This window comes from Ananas comosus, linkage group 3, assembly GCF_001540865.1.
Source record: "Ananas comosus cultivar F153 linkage group 3, ASM154086v1, whole genome shotgun sequence".
Lineage (NCBI taxonomy): Eukaryota > Viridiplantae > Streptophyta > Magnoliopsida > Poales > Bromeliaceae > Ananas > Ananas comosus.
The window spans coordinates 10,251,328-10,265,331 of NC_033623.1; the positions used below are offsets into that span (position 1 = coordinate 10,251,328).

General features: G+C 33.9%; 1 protein-coding gene across 3 annotated transcripts in view; it reads right to left on the minus strand.

The window, feature by feature from the left end:
- LOC109707929 (CDT1-like protein a, chloroplastic) overlaps nt 1-13,756 on the minus strand; it is a 21,831-nt gene extending 8,075 nt beyond the window's left edge. For all 3 annotated transcript variants that reach the window (XM_020229469.1, XM_020229468.1, XM_020229470.1), the window contains exons 1-8: nt 13,545-13,756; nt 12,575-12,996; nt 12,375-12,494; nt 12,072-12,300; nt 10,697-11,308; nt 9,440-9,641; nt 9,266-9,356; nt 8,793-8,874 (exon numbers count right to left, since the gene is read on the minus strand). In XM_020229469.1, coding sequence (XP_020085058.1) covers nt 8,814-8,874; nt 9,266-9,356; nt 9,440-9,641; nt 10,697-11,308; nt 12,072-12,300; nt 12,375-12,494; nt 12,575-12,951 — 1,692 coding nt within the window. In that variant the 5' untranslated portion in view covers nt 12,952-12,996; nt 13,545-13,756 and the 3' untranslated portion in view covers nt 8,793-8,813. The remainder of the gene's footprint in view (nt 1-8,792; nt 8,875-9,265; nt 9,357-9,439; nt 9,642-10,696; nt 11,309-12,071; nt 12,301-12,374; nt 12,495-12,574; nt 12,997-13,544) is intronic.

A 14,004-nucleotide genomic window follows, 5' to 3' on the forward strand; every position in this document is an offset into this window, starting at 1 on the left:
ATATTATCTTAAAGATATTGTGGATTTTGTCATCATTTACACTGGTTATTCTTTGCTCTTCTTCTGCATTTACACTGGTTAATTTTTGCTCTTCTTCTGCATATTCTTCTTCAATATTAACTAACTGTTTCCTCTATAAATAACTTCCCTGTGTAGAAAACACAGTATCTTTGTCTGTCCAAAATACAAGGTAGAATGTTTATATATTACCTTAATTACCTTAATTACCTTGATTATCCTTATTACCTTTGGCATTTTGTGAGCGTGCTTTTGGCATAAGCCTCATATCCCTCCCTGAGCCTCTCCCTTTTTTTGTACATTTTTTTGGTTATCACTTTGTGGCGTTTTTTCTCTCTTTTGGCTTACCAAGTTTTCTGCAACCTTTTATTTTTCTCAGTTTCTTCCAAATTTCGAATTTTTTAGGTTTTTTACTTATTTGTTTTTTTTTTTTTTAGTTTTTCTTGCGTCTGTTGGCAATTTGTTTGTAAAGATAAAAAAAAAAATGCCTCTACCTTACTGCTTACTTTCTGCCCATATAATTGTTTGATAAGCTAAAAAAAAAAACTGCTGCTCTTTTACTTGCATTGTTGTGCTGCTTCCCCACCTCCTCCTCTCTCTCATTGCTCCTATCTTTGGTTTTGCTACTGATTGATAGTTTTTCCGAGGCGATGATGATAGCCCGCACATAAAAAACAAAGGATTGTGGTATTATTTTTCTCCACTATCCTATGATGAAAACTGATAAAAGAAATACCGTCTTCATTGTGTTGATCCTGATCCAGCGGCCTACTGTGAGCATGGCATGATTATTCAGTTTGAGACTCTGATTTTCTCCCTCCACTCTCATTTTCTTCTTGCTTTGAAGTTATATTAGATTTATCCATATCTGGTTTCCTCAGCTTGATTTCGTTTTTTTAATTTTTTATTTTTTTCCCCTATGTTTTCCAGCTCCTACAGACTCTCAACTTCCTTTTTTTGTTTACAGTGGGTACGATTTCAACGCGACTTAAACTCAACTTCCTTTTTCTGCTTACGGTGGGTACGATTCCAACCCAATTTAAACCCCAGCACGGCTCTTCAGTCTGAGCCTCACTTTTTTTCCTTCCTTTCACTTCTTGCTTTCAATATATATTAAAATTATGAAGATGCATTTTGCTCTGTTTGATTTTCTTTTTTTTCCCTTTCCTAGGTTTTCGTTTTCCGCAGGTTTCCCCACCTTTCCTTTCGAACAGTCTTAGTGTTTTCATAGTTCGTATTTTTTAAAATTTTGTTCATGTTACTGGTTATTTAACTCTTTGGAAAAAAAATTTTTGTGATTCCGCCTTTTGCAGTTCATCCCATGCCGACTATTCACCTATCTTATGCTAGGCTGTTGCGTGAGGTTTACGAACAACTACAACTGGAAGTGCCCCAGTGTGTGGTGAGTACTAACTCAGATAGGCAATTTGTTGCCTCCATAGATTTACAGATTCCCCGAAGCGAAACTGTCGTTGAAACGGTCCAATGTGAGAGTGCCCACTTTCCTACCTATGCTGCTGCTGAGCAAGATACAGCACATCGAGCTCTAAAGAGACTGAAAGATGAGTGTGACTTGCAAGTGAAAGATATTAATTACGAAGACTCCGTAATCTATAAAAATTTGTATGATCACCAGACTACTAATTATGCTGTGCTATTTGCACAGTACAATAATCTTACACGGGAGCATAATATCTTGAAGGAATGTTACATAACTACACTTGCACAGAAAAATGAATACATCAATGAACGAATCAGGCTGCGCCAGGCTATTGGGGAATGTTACGCTGCGGTGAACCGCCTTACTGTTGAGCCATCTCCTGCTCCGGCCGATCCATCCGAGGCCATGTCCAACCAGTTGGCTTAGTTCATGGAACTTCTTATGTGGGAATGCTCTATTTTGGTTAGATCTTAACATTTTGTTTTTGGACTATGCTTCTGTCTTTGGACAAAAGCTATCTGTGTACTTTCCTTTCTTTCTTAGTACTATCCTGGTTATGTAACTTTTGGTACTATTTTGTTACTAACTAATGGATTTAGTGGCTTCTTATTTCTAATGCTCTCTTTTAATNAATGGATTTAGTGGCTTCTTATTTCTAATGCTCTCTTTTAATCTCAATTATGTTTAATTTATTGCTTTAAAATATCCTGCTAGCTTTCTTCTGATTCCATTTGTGTAATTATGTTTATTTGGGCTAAAAAATGTTTGCTCTTGCTGTGTTCATGTACTCAGGGTTTTCAACTGTTGTGTTTAACTATTTTCTAATATCATCCTTCCTCTGTTTAGTCTTTGCTTATATATTTCTATACTTATTTCTTCAAAGTCTTTCGAATGTTACTTCCTTTTTAGTTGCTTCTTAATAACCTATTCTTTATCTGATTAAGCTTTATATATATATATATATATATATATATAGAGAGAGNGAGAGAGAGAGAGAGAGAGAGAGAGAGAGAGAGTTGAGTTAGAATACTCTCAAAAGCACCATGAAGGTGGTGCTTTTGAGTTTTTAATCATTGGATGGAGAGATGTGAGGTTGAAATGATAGTGGTAGGTGGTGGTAGGTAGAATAGTATTTGATCCAAGGGCTATTAGTAATTAAGGAGTAGATCCAAGGGCTAGAAACTTAGAAGCACCAAGGGGTTCGTGCTTCTAAAAGTATTCTAGCTCAATTCTCTCTCTCTCTCTCTCTATATATATATGTGTGTGTATGTGTGTGTTTCTCTACTTATTTCTTCAAGATTTTTGGGCTGTTGCTGCTTAGTTACTTCTAAAAAATATATTAGGTATGAAAATAATTAACTATAAAATTAGAAATTAAATAACCTTTTTATTTTTCCTCCTCAAATAGAGAGAGTAGTTGTTTGCAAATTTCATGCAGTTTGGTTGTATATTTTTTTTTATCTATTTTTATCTCCTCGCTNAGGCTACGGATGCACTGTTATAGAGGGCGGTTGCACCATTTCTCCTTTCGTAGCTCCTTCGCGTTGCACTATTATCCCTATTGCGTTGCGCGCAGTATTTCTCAATAGCTTTAGAAAATTTCGTAAAGTCTTAAAGCCGAACAGGAAACAGCGGGGCCGGCGAATAGTGGAGGTGGATGTGGTCCGAGTTCCGAGTAATGAGCGAGGGAGGTTGCGTAAAACGGACGCGGCGCATTTAATGCGCGCCAGACCGTACGGCAGGGTAGTAGGGTAGTATACGTATGTCAAGAAATACGCGGGAGGCTATTGTATAGGAGGGGCATTTTGGTCAAGCGGCGGAAAAAGCAGACCGAATCTGCAAAAATGAAAAAGGTGGCCCAGTTTTGCAAAAGCCCAAAATAAGTGAATTTTTTATGCAAATTGGCCAAATAATTAACTATAAAATTAGAAATTAAATAACCTTTTTATTTTTCCTCCTCAAATAGAGAGAGTAATTGTTTGCAAATTTCATGCAGTTTGGTTGTATATTTTTTTTTATCTATTTTTATCTCCTCGTTATTGTTGAAGATTGATAAGGCAGTGATGATAAAACAAGTGCATCCGGTAAGGAAGGCCTTTTCCTAACACAACCGGTTGCGCTAACATAGCTAATGTATTCAATCCTACCTACCACTGATCGTCTCTATCTCTATATCTTTGATTAGGATTGGATTGTTGTTTTACCTCAGCCTTTTCATGTTCCTATGATTTTGGTTACATTTAAAAAAATTGTTTCTCTTCTCTACTTCTCTTAGTCCCTTTTGCTTTATTTTATTATTTTTAGTTTCCACTAAATAAGACTTTCATGTTTTTTGCTCCCTACTCTTATTAGTAAATGATTATTTACATTCTTTTCCCTTCGTTTCTTCACTCCATGTTTTGTAATATTAAGATGAGCAAAATTATAGGCATGTCATGTGCCTTCACTCTCATCTATAAATTTTCAGTGTAATTTTTTTTTCTATTTTACCTCCTCACTATTATTGCAGATTGGTAAGGCAATGATGATAAAACAAGTGCATCGAGTAAGGAAGGCCTTTTCCTAAGGCAACCACTTGCACTTAGCTAACATAGCTAATGTATTCAATCCTATCTACCACTGATGGTCTCTATCTTTATATCTTTGATTAGGATTGAATTGTTGTTTTACCTGAGCCTTTTCATGTCCCTATGATTTTGGTTAAATTTAAAAAAAATGTTTCTCTTCTCTACTTCTCTTTCTTAGTTCTCTCTACTGGTTTTAATTTTTTCAATCCTTCTTTCTTATACCCCTTTTGCTTTATTTTTTCTTTTTGAGTTCTCCACAAAATTTTACATTTTCTTATACCCCTAAGCTGCACAAAATTATTGACATAGTCCCATACAATTCATCTTTTCAGTGTAACTGCAGTTCATCATTAGCAGTGTAGAGCCTCCGTTCCTCTGGTTTAAATCAACCTGATTTGAGGTTTTAGTCAAGCAGGACCTCTCCTTGCGAATTGTGCAAAATTTTCATGCGCTCAATTTTGAGGTACAGCTAAATTTACATGTAATTACAATGCGGGTGTCATGCAAAGAGGTTTTTATTAATTTGTAAAAAAGGAAATATTATTTTTAATAATGTTGTCAATATATGTGTTAGCACGGTACAATTAAACACTATTGTTTGAAGATGGTAGTGGTTCTGCAATTTTATATTCCGAAGCCATGTCGGCCAAGATTTAGATTCACTCCAGTAAAACTTAGCTACTTCAGTTTGGTCTTAGATAAATTTACGTCTTCATCCTCTAATTAAATCAATTATTGGGAAAAGGATATTTTTCAAATATTCCCTGATGTACACAAGTTTAGAACAAGTGCTCCTTTTAAAGTACTTAAAATTTTTAAAACAGTGCTAACTTAACGATACAAAGGGTAAGACCAAAACAACCGAAAAATTTAATTAAATCAGAAAATGTGAATAAAGGAACTTGCCTTCTCTATTCTCAAAATGCGAATATTCCAAAGAAATAGTTAAAGGCAGAAACATCACACAGACACATGTGATTTCATCAATGGTAATATTTCCGATACTTGATTTGTTCTAATTGAATCATATATATATATATTATATATTATAGAATTAGGCTGGACAATACTGTTAATAGTGAAAGACGCTCTTTTTGCTAATAAGTTTTTAACCCTTGGATGAAAATTGTAAGATGAGTATGATAATTAGTCAGTTTAGGAGTTTATAGTGTCCCCCGGGATGAGTAGGGTCCAACGGGTCTATAGTATTAATCCAATATAGAAATGATGAAAAGGTTGATCAAAGCTAAAAACCTGGTAGCAACAAAAAATTGCTACTAATAGATTAGGATCAGTCTCAACTCCTACTATATGATCGATATATTATATATATATATATATTATATATACACACACATAATGACCATTCTTTAACAAAAAAAAAAAAATATATATATATATATTATATATTATATAGTAAAAGTAATTTTTTAAATTTCAAGCTCTCCAAGACTTGATGATGATTTAAATGAAATCCAGCCGGCAAAAAAACGACGACTTATGGAAGATCTAATGTCGTCCATTTTTTGACCTCAAATATTTATCACTTTTTATATAAGCGTAAATTAAACTAAAATCTTTACTTTCATTTCCAGTTTCGATGAAGCTCCCTCGACAAATGAAGGCAAGATGTGAAGGATTACATTTAATATTACATTATGCTAAAATACTATTTTCAATACTGTAGTACTCCTCCATTGTATTGTGCATACTGAAGCTGTATTAAAACTTTCTACTATCAGTTTATCAATACTATATTTTACTTTGCATTTACCATAAATTTTTGTCTTACTATCAGTTTATTTAAATTAATTATCGCATTATTTAAATTAATTATCGCAATCTACTAATCCGCAGCGAAGCGCGGGTCTACACTAGTTTTAATAAAGAGATAGACCGACTGCCTCCAGCCGATCACAACAGAGACCCAACAAATTTTGCAGGATTAGATGACTCAAGACGTTGCAACAATCTTCATAGTATTATCACCAAACAATTATGAAATAGTAGAAATTAAATTTTTAAACTTCAGATTGTAGATATTATATTTAAATACATTATTAATATTGTTGAGGACATTTTTAATTGAACCCTATAACTAAGCACGGTTAAGTTTTCCTCTAGTAAAAGATAACTATTTGTTGCTATTGTTGTGGACAAGTGATTATATGTTTATAATCGACTGTTTTCATGTCTACATCTATATTAATATTTGCAAATAACATGTTTAGATGTGAGCACATGTTTAAACATATTGTTGTTAACCAAATATTTTAGTTGCATATATTTGATAGTATGTTTTGGATGTATGAAAATAATGGCACAGTTACATATATTCTGTAAAATTAATCAAAGCTTTAGAACTTGCTGGGTATGCTTAATTTAATTATTCTATTTGAAGTTATTAATTAATTATCATCTTGTAACATGAAAATTATTTTTCAAGCAATGTGCAGATTTACTGTACATTTGGAAAAGTCGGTAGTAAAATTCGTTGTATAAATGTACTTAAACAATTCTATCTTTATTTAATTTGCACCTAATAACAGGTGAATATCCTAATTTTGCAATATATTATAATCTTGGTACATGATAGTACTATAAATTTAAATAGTTGGAATTACATCTAATTTAGTACAAAAATATCCTTTTAATCTTGGTACATGATAATATGATTTTAAAATTTTTAGTACAAAAATATTAATTTAATTTTTTTAGGCAAAATATCCTTTTTCTTTATTGCTAATGTTAAATAGATATATTGTAATAAATAATAAATAATAGTTCCAACTTTATATTACATAAGTTTAAAAAGAGGGGTATTTTTGACATTTTGAAATTATAATAATCCACTGACCACTATTCTTCTTATTCTCCTTAATTATCCAAATATTATTTTGAATAGCCCAATTTACATCCAAACAAAAACTTAGTTTTTCTTGCTTACGCCTGAACTTATATCTATACCTAAAGGCTGCATTTGGTTCGGGTATAAGTAAAAACTGCTAATTCCAGGGATAGCTACAAGCTGAGGTATAAGCAGGAACTACACAAATTTTGCGTTTGGATGAAAATTGAATTGTTCCTAGAAATAAGATAAATAGTATTTGAATGATTAGATTGAAACAAAGGAAATAAGAGTTATAATTTAAAATTAAAATTATTTTATCCAGTTAATTAACATCAAAATATTACTTAAAAATAATAAATTAATATTAATAATTATAANATAGGGGAGACTCTGTCCATGTGAACAGTGGATTCCCTATATTTGTGGCGGATCTGACATACTCTGGGGTCAGATTTTTTTAAAAAATAAAAAAAAAAAAATTTAAACGCTTTTCCGCTGTGTTTCAAACTAAAAGGGGACCCCGGGGCGTGACAATAGTAAATTAAATAGTTAATTAATAATAAATAAACTAATTAAGAATAAATTAATGGTAAATTAATTAATTATAATTAAAAAATAAATTAACAATTAATTAATTATTAATTACTAAATAAATAAATAAAGTAATTATTAATAATTATAAATAACAATAATTTAATTAATAATTATAAATAATAAATTAATAAATTATTTTATTATTTAAGCAATAAATAGTGATTTAAATATATTAATTAAATTAATTAATAATCTAATACCATAATTAAAATTATTTTTAGACTTTAATTAACCTTATTCTCACCTGGAAACAAGTTTGTTCCGGAAAAAAGGTGGAACAGCAGTTCCAGCCTTATACCGACTTATTCCAGAAATCTGAGAATTATTATTTTCGGATACCAAACGCAGCGTTTGGGAACAAAGGGGGAACAAAGGCTTATTCCCTCCCTTGTTCCCGAACCAAACGCTACCAAAATAAACAGTTCTTAATTATATCTGAACCAAACGAAGCCTAAGTTAACATACGACAAACTGATATGCTACATGCTAATACTCAAAACGAGTTTGCTACAAACTGGGCAATTTAGTATATATTCATGCATTCAAATAGGGCCTTAAGATACTTCCACATTTGGTAGATAAAGATTTAAACTGGAATATCATATTCAGCCTTCAAATCATTTTTTTAGAATAACATAAGTAACCACGTAGATGAAATATACTATAGTTTCACCTACTATCCTACCAAATCATGAATAGTAAAATCTTTCGAAAAGCAAAAAATCAAACTTCCTACTTACTATCATACTAAAAAATTTTCATACCAAATACATCATTCTTGGATAACTTATTCCGACATCCAAACATGAAGAATACTATCACCCCTCCATAGAGTAAATAGAAAATAGAATCTAGACTAGAATAATTAGTTACTTCGGGCGGGGTGCGGAGCTTACCACCACTAATTTGTGTAAAATCTCTTGATCATGCAATCAACACCATTCATATTCTATTCCTATAAACTCCTAAAAGCGTGTATCATATGGAGCTGTTATGATGAAACCGTCATCAATTGTAACCGATGAAGAGAGAAGGCTATCGGTTGCTATGTGCAGTTTTAACCAGAAGATACGGGATAACCACTACAAATTTAATAAACATTACAGATTCAATTGAAATTTCACTACAAGGTTGAGGACCCTGCTGCAATTTACCAGAAGGAAACCTCGAAGAAAATGCATCTAGTTCAAAAAGAACTCATAACAGCACGCAACCGAATATTCCAGCAAAATTAGTAACAAGTCAAGCTGAATATAGTCAGAAGCAGCTTTATATTGAACTTTAGCATTTTGAAGAGCAATAAGATAAAAGTTACACATACCACGGATATGCTCAACAAGTCTCAGTAGACGCCATCGGCAATCCTTGCTCGAACTGTTTTCAGATTGGATATTTGATTAATACTGCAGAAACATACCAAACAATACACTATCAATAGCTAAGAAATGTTTCTTTTAGATAGAGTGCAATGACAAATTGGTACAAAAGGTATAGACCATGAGAAGGAATTGCAAAGCCAAACCGAGAAACTCAAAACATTTACAAGCAGATAGATGCAACAAATGCCAAGGGCACAGAATTTTGAGATTATGCCAAAAGCTCTGCATAGCATTAAATCGTTTGTAAATGTGGAAATGATATATCAAGGTGCAACTATCGCTTTCAGCTTTATTTCTAAAAGGAAAAACTGAATAACCACTAGTATCATATAGAGGAAATTTAGAGCTTAAGTAGTTAATTGGCAGTGCAGAGATTTTCAACAATGATATTAAATCACTCCATTAGAATACTTGCCTGTAGAGAAATTCTCCAGAAGCTACAGCCTTCTTACAAATCCAATCTGGAGCCAACCGTTCCAACATCACCAACTGCTCTTCTACTTCTCCTATCATGTTGAAAAATTAACAGTAAGTAAATGCAAAATAGAAACAACAACCATTTGTAGAATGATTTAGAGTAAGTAGCAACCTGTCTCCTCAATCTCTAAGTTGTTTGAGATAATCTTGTGCACAAGCTCCTGTTTTGTGATTAGAGAACAATTGGAAGAACAAGTAATGAGGCAGATAGTGTCAAAAATGTTAGGCAGGCAAGCTTGCTTCTCCACACACTTCTCTATGCTGACTTGGCTAACGTTGCCCTCTTCAAAAATACCAGCTACAGTATCAGGTTCCTGTAAAAGTTAGCCCCATTATTACACAGATCTAAACTTAATTATGTTACTAGTTCACGGTGCTACTTTGATATACAACTATCATGTTGCTGGCATTACTACCTATAAAAGTACAAGCCAACAAGTAAAAACTTGAAAACTAACTCAAACATAATCATTCAATTGATGAATCTTCAACAATCAATGATTAAATGGAGTACTAGGTTAAACTAACATATAAACGCACATTTCTGTGATATCTCCGATGCTTTATATGAAATTAAACTACTAAATTTCATTTTTAAATCCTTGAACCTCATGTTGTTTAACAATTGCCATGTTGAACAGTTGGATGTGTCCATGAAGCACAGCTTTTGAAAAAAGAGACTACAGGAAACCACACATCAAAGATATCCAAAATCAAAAACTAAAGTGCCTCAACATCAAATAATAATATGTTCAGTTTGAAATAGGACAGATTATCTCTTCTCCTTTCAAGCTTTTCCCCTCCAATATGGGAATGGCTAGAGCACAACAGAAACATGAGAAGGATCCAGAATAATTGAGAGGACTCAACTTCGACCTAACACGAAAGCTTCATCAATCAATGCCTTTTACTAAACAAACCAACATCAAACAATAGATGGACATGCCACAAAAGCAATAAAGGCAAATGTAAAATAGAACAATTTACATTTGAATTTGCTTATCCGAGTGAATTGAACAATATTTGTAAGAATTGAACAGTACAACTATTTGTTCATAGAACCTGCTAGCAGTTGGTAAAGGGCATGTTCCTGGTAGTGATCCGTATGATTATTTTAACTGTGTCCACCAACATCAAACAATAGATGGACTTGCCATAGAAGCAATAAAGGCAAATGGAAAGTAGAGTACATTTTGACTTTGGTTATCTGAGTGAATTGGACAGTACTTGTAAGAATTAAACAGTACTAACCTACTTGTTCATAGAATCTGCCAACATTCGGTAAAAGGCATTTTCACAGTAGTGATTGGTGTGATTATTTAACTATGATCAATTATGCTGAAAAGTAGGGTAATTCGATGTTCCTTACCACAGGTAGAGATTTAGTGAGCAATCCACTAGTCTCTTCTCCCAAAAGGCTTCCTTTTGTGGCTACAGCTTGATGAACTGGTTCTTCCATATTTCCATCAGTTTTTGATGGTGAGTAAATCAGTGATCTACGAGCTGGGGTGGTCAATCTAGCTTCAGAAAGTTCTTCTTCATCTTCTGCCACCAACTTTCTATCTGGAGTGGGCACTGGTCTTTTAGGCATCTGCTGTGCGGGGGTTTCAATAATCACTTTCTCTAAATTTGAGTCAACTTTTGCTGGCGTGCATAAAGTTGTTGCAGGAATGTGGATGTTTGAGAAAGAGCCATGGTCATCTTGCTTCTGAGGACTCCTAGTTTCAATATGTTCACCATCATTGCATAGAGATTCTGACAATGCTGGTGAAGCAAGTATCCGAGTTCTTTGTGTTTTCGTGGCCATAACTTTCTGAGAAATCAGTCTCCGGAATGATGGAGGAAGATGGGAGGCATTTAATGATGCTAGATCACCAGAATTTGGCAGTGGTAGTTCAGCAGATGATCCCTCGAGCAGAGTGTTGCGGAAGCTTCCTGAATTAAAAGGTTCTGGTAGCATGGCCTCGGGTATATCAGTGCCCTGATCCTCCATCAAAAACACGTAAAGAAAGGGCTTAAAGAGTAAGAGATTAATGGCGTTTTTTAATACAGTGTTTAAGAGAAACAGACATTTCGAGGGAAAAATAGATGAAGAAAGCAGTAGTTAGTCTTCTCATTTGAAAAGTTAAGTTTCTAAAGGATTAGATATCATGCTTGTTAGTGAATATTAGAGAGAAATATAGCAGAAATTTCAGACTGAAACTCAACAGGAAACATGCCCTGGTAGAGAAAGCTTCAAGCTTAGTTTGTTTTGTAACTGAAATCTGCAGGATTAGCTGTTTGTTTCTTCTCAAAGGTGTGAAAAATATTTGGAACAGCATTAAAATCAGATCTGGACATTTATTTGGCATCCTCCCTAGAAAACAATTTTATCACAAATATATATAGGAAAACAACTAAGAGTTAGAAAAAATAATTGCTCCCTTTCAACAGTAATCTTCAGGAGAGTACAGCGATTTTCAGTCAACCTAATCCCAATATAGACTATAAAGTTGCAATTAGGCTTAAAACATAACAATTATATTGTGAATAAAGTAACTAAATTCAGTTTACCTTACAACACAGTTAAAGAATATAAGATCAAATAATTTCCTCAATTCTCAAGAAAACAAGGAAACAGATACTCATTACTTATGGAATATTGTACTATCCAGTTTAGCTGCTAAGACAGAGAATATCAGATCAAACAGCTTCCCCAATTCTCAAGAAATAACAGGAATCATGTGAATTGTGGAATATTGTACCTCTTGATGGGCAATGAAAAAACTCGAAACCTTTTCTTGAAAAGCTTGGCATAAAGCCATAGAAATAGATCCCTCCGTTTGTCGGTTTTCTACAACATTCATCATTAGAGTAATTTTCATATCTGGAATCATGCATAAAGTTTTCTCATCATGCACAAGTATCTTGTTTATTTGAATAGCTTCAGGAAATAAATACTTCATCTGTGCAAGCTGGCTGCTTAAGAATTTCCTGGAGATCAAGAAACACTTCAACATCCAAAATAAAGTTTGCTACTAAATATATAAGCATTAGACATTAGTTACCTTTTACTTAGTACCTCCACCTGAGTGCAAATGTTTCGAAAAGTTGGCAGCTTCTTACACAGCCGAAGCAACCTTATAGAACTCTCCATACGGTTGAAAAGGGTTATTAAAGTTTGCAATCTACGAAAAGAGGGATAGATATGAGTCACTATATTGTCCAAAAGATTTAAAGTGACAAAATAACTATTTAAGTGACTGACTTTTCTGGAAGTTCAATTGATTTCTCCTTCAGAGATTTGTCTTGAAGATGGGTAATTCCTTGAGAAGACCCTGAAGATGAAGAATTATCATCACTGGAAAGGAGAGTGCTTCGCCGAACAGCAGCTACGTGACTGTTAACAAATTCAAAATCCTTCATGAGTAGTTTTCTAGGAAGAGAAGAATCAAGATTTGCCTTCCTTCTAGATTCAGGCTTCTCAGGAGTTGGAGATTCAATATTGCTTCCAGAATCCTGCATGTCTACTTCCATCGTCTGTATATCCGCTGGAACGGAATCATTCTCAACGAGCATTCCAGGAAGTACTTTTCTAGACCTGACTTGACCAGGGGTATTCTCCTCACTACTTTCATGCTCCATAGTAAATTTGATTTGTCCTTACGGTTGCCCACGTATTTGGAGAATCTGAAACAGTCAAAAAAAAAAAGAGTAATAAACTGAGGCAAGGAGCTAATAGACATTATAATGTCAAATTCCACGCAGAAAATGAAATAGAGCTCCATGATGTCCCATGCATAATTAAATAAAAACTATCAATAAACAGACGGCAATCATGCTGTAAATCATGGTTCGGTCTTTTCGATATTTCCTAACAGCATTAGACAAATTTCGTAATTAATGACGGAAAATGCAGTGGCAAAACAGCAATTCTTGCACAGAAGAGTTATCAAGAACAGAGATTTGCAGCCGAAAAATTCATCAGAATCCATGAATCTTTCTGTCCTTATTTCTCATCGTCTCTTTCTCTATCAAATAATTCCTCAACAAATCTACCGATCTTGATGGTAACTTTCTCATTCAAAAAATTTAGGGTTTTGTTGTGATCAACAATTGATCAGCGGCAACTGATCCCTAATTTGACAGCATTTGATTCCAAACAAGAAAAAAAAAATTATCGAATGCGGCAAGGATGGTGCCCAGAATAACGAACGAAATCGTGTAAAGAAGCTTACCAGGATTCAAGCAGCAAATTAGGGTTAGGGTTGGAGATTTTGATCATGAAATCGATTCAGAAAAGGGGATCGCGATCATAAATTTCTACGGATCGAGAGAAGGAGACAACACCAACGCTCGAATCGGGAAATGCTCCAAGGTTTTTGGTGATCGGGAACGAGGGTTCGGGGATTAAGAAGAACGACGAGAGAGGGTTTTAGGAGTGAAGCGAGAATTTAGTGGAGTTGAAAGCTAAGAAATAAGGAATTTGAAAAAAAAACATAAACAAAAAATGTGAAATGACAGAAATGCCCTTCAGTCAGATCAATCGTGATGGAATTTGGACCGTTAGATTATAGTGAGTTGCAGAGGGCCAACATCGAGATGCCCAGAGATGGAAAATCGACCGTTGGAGGTTTTGATTTTGAAAAGTAGGTGTAGAATCTACAGCTATCCCATCCAAGGGTGGAGAATTGCCCA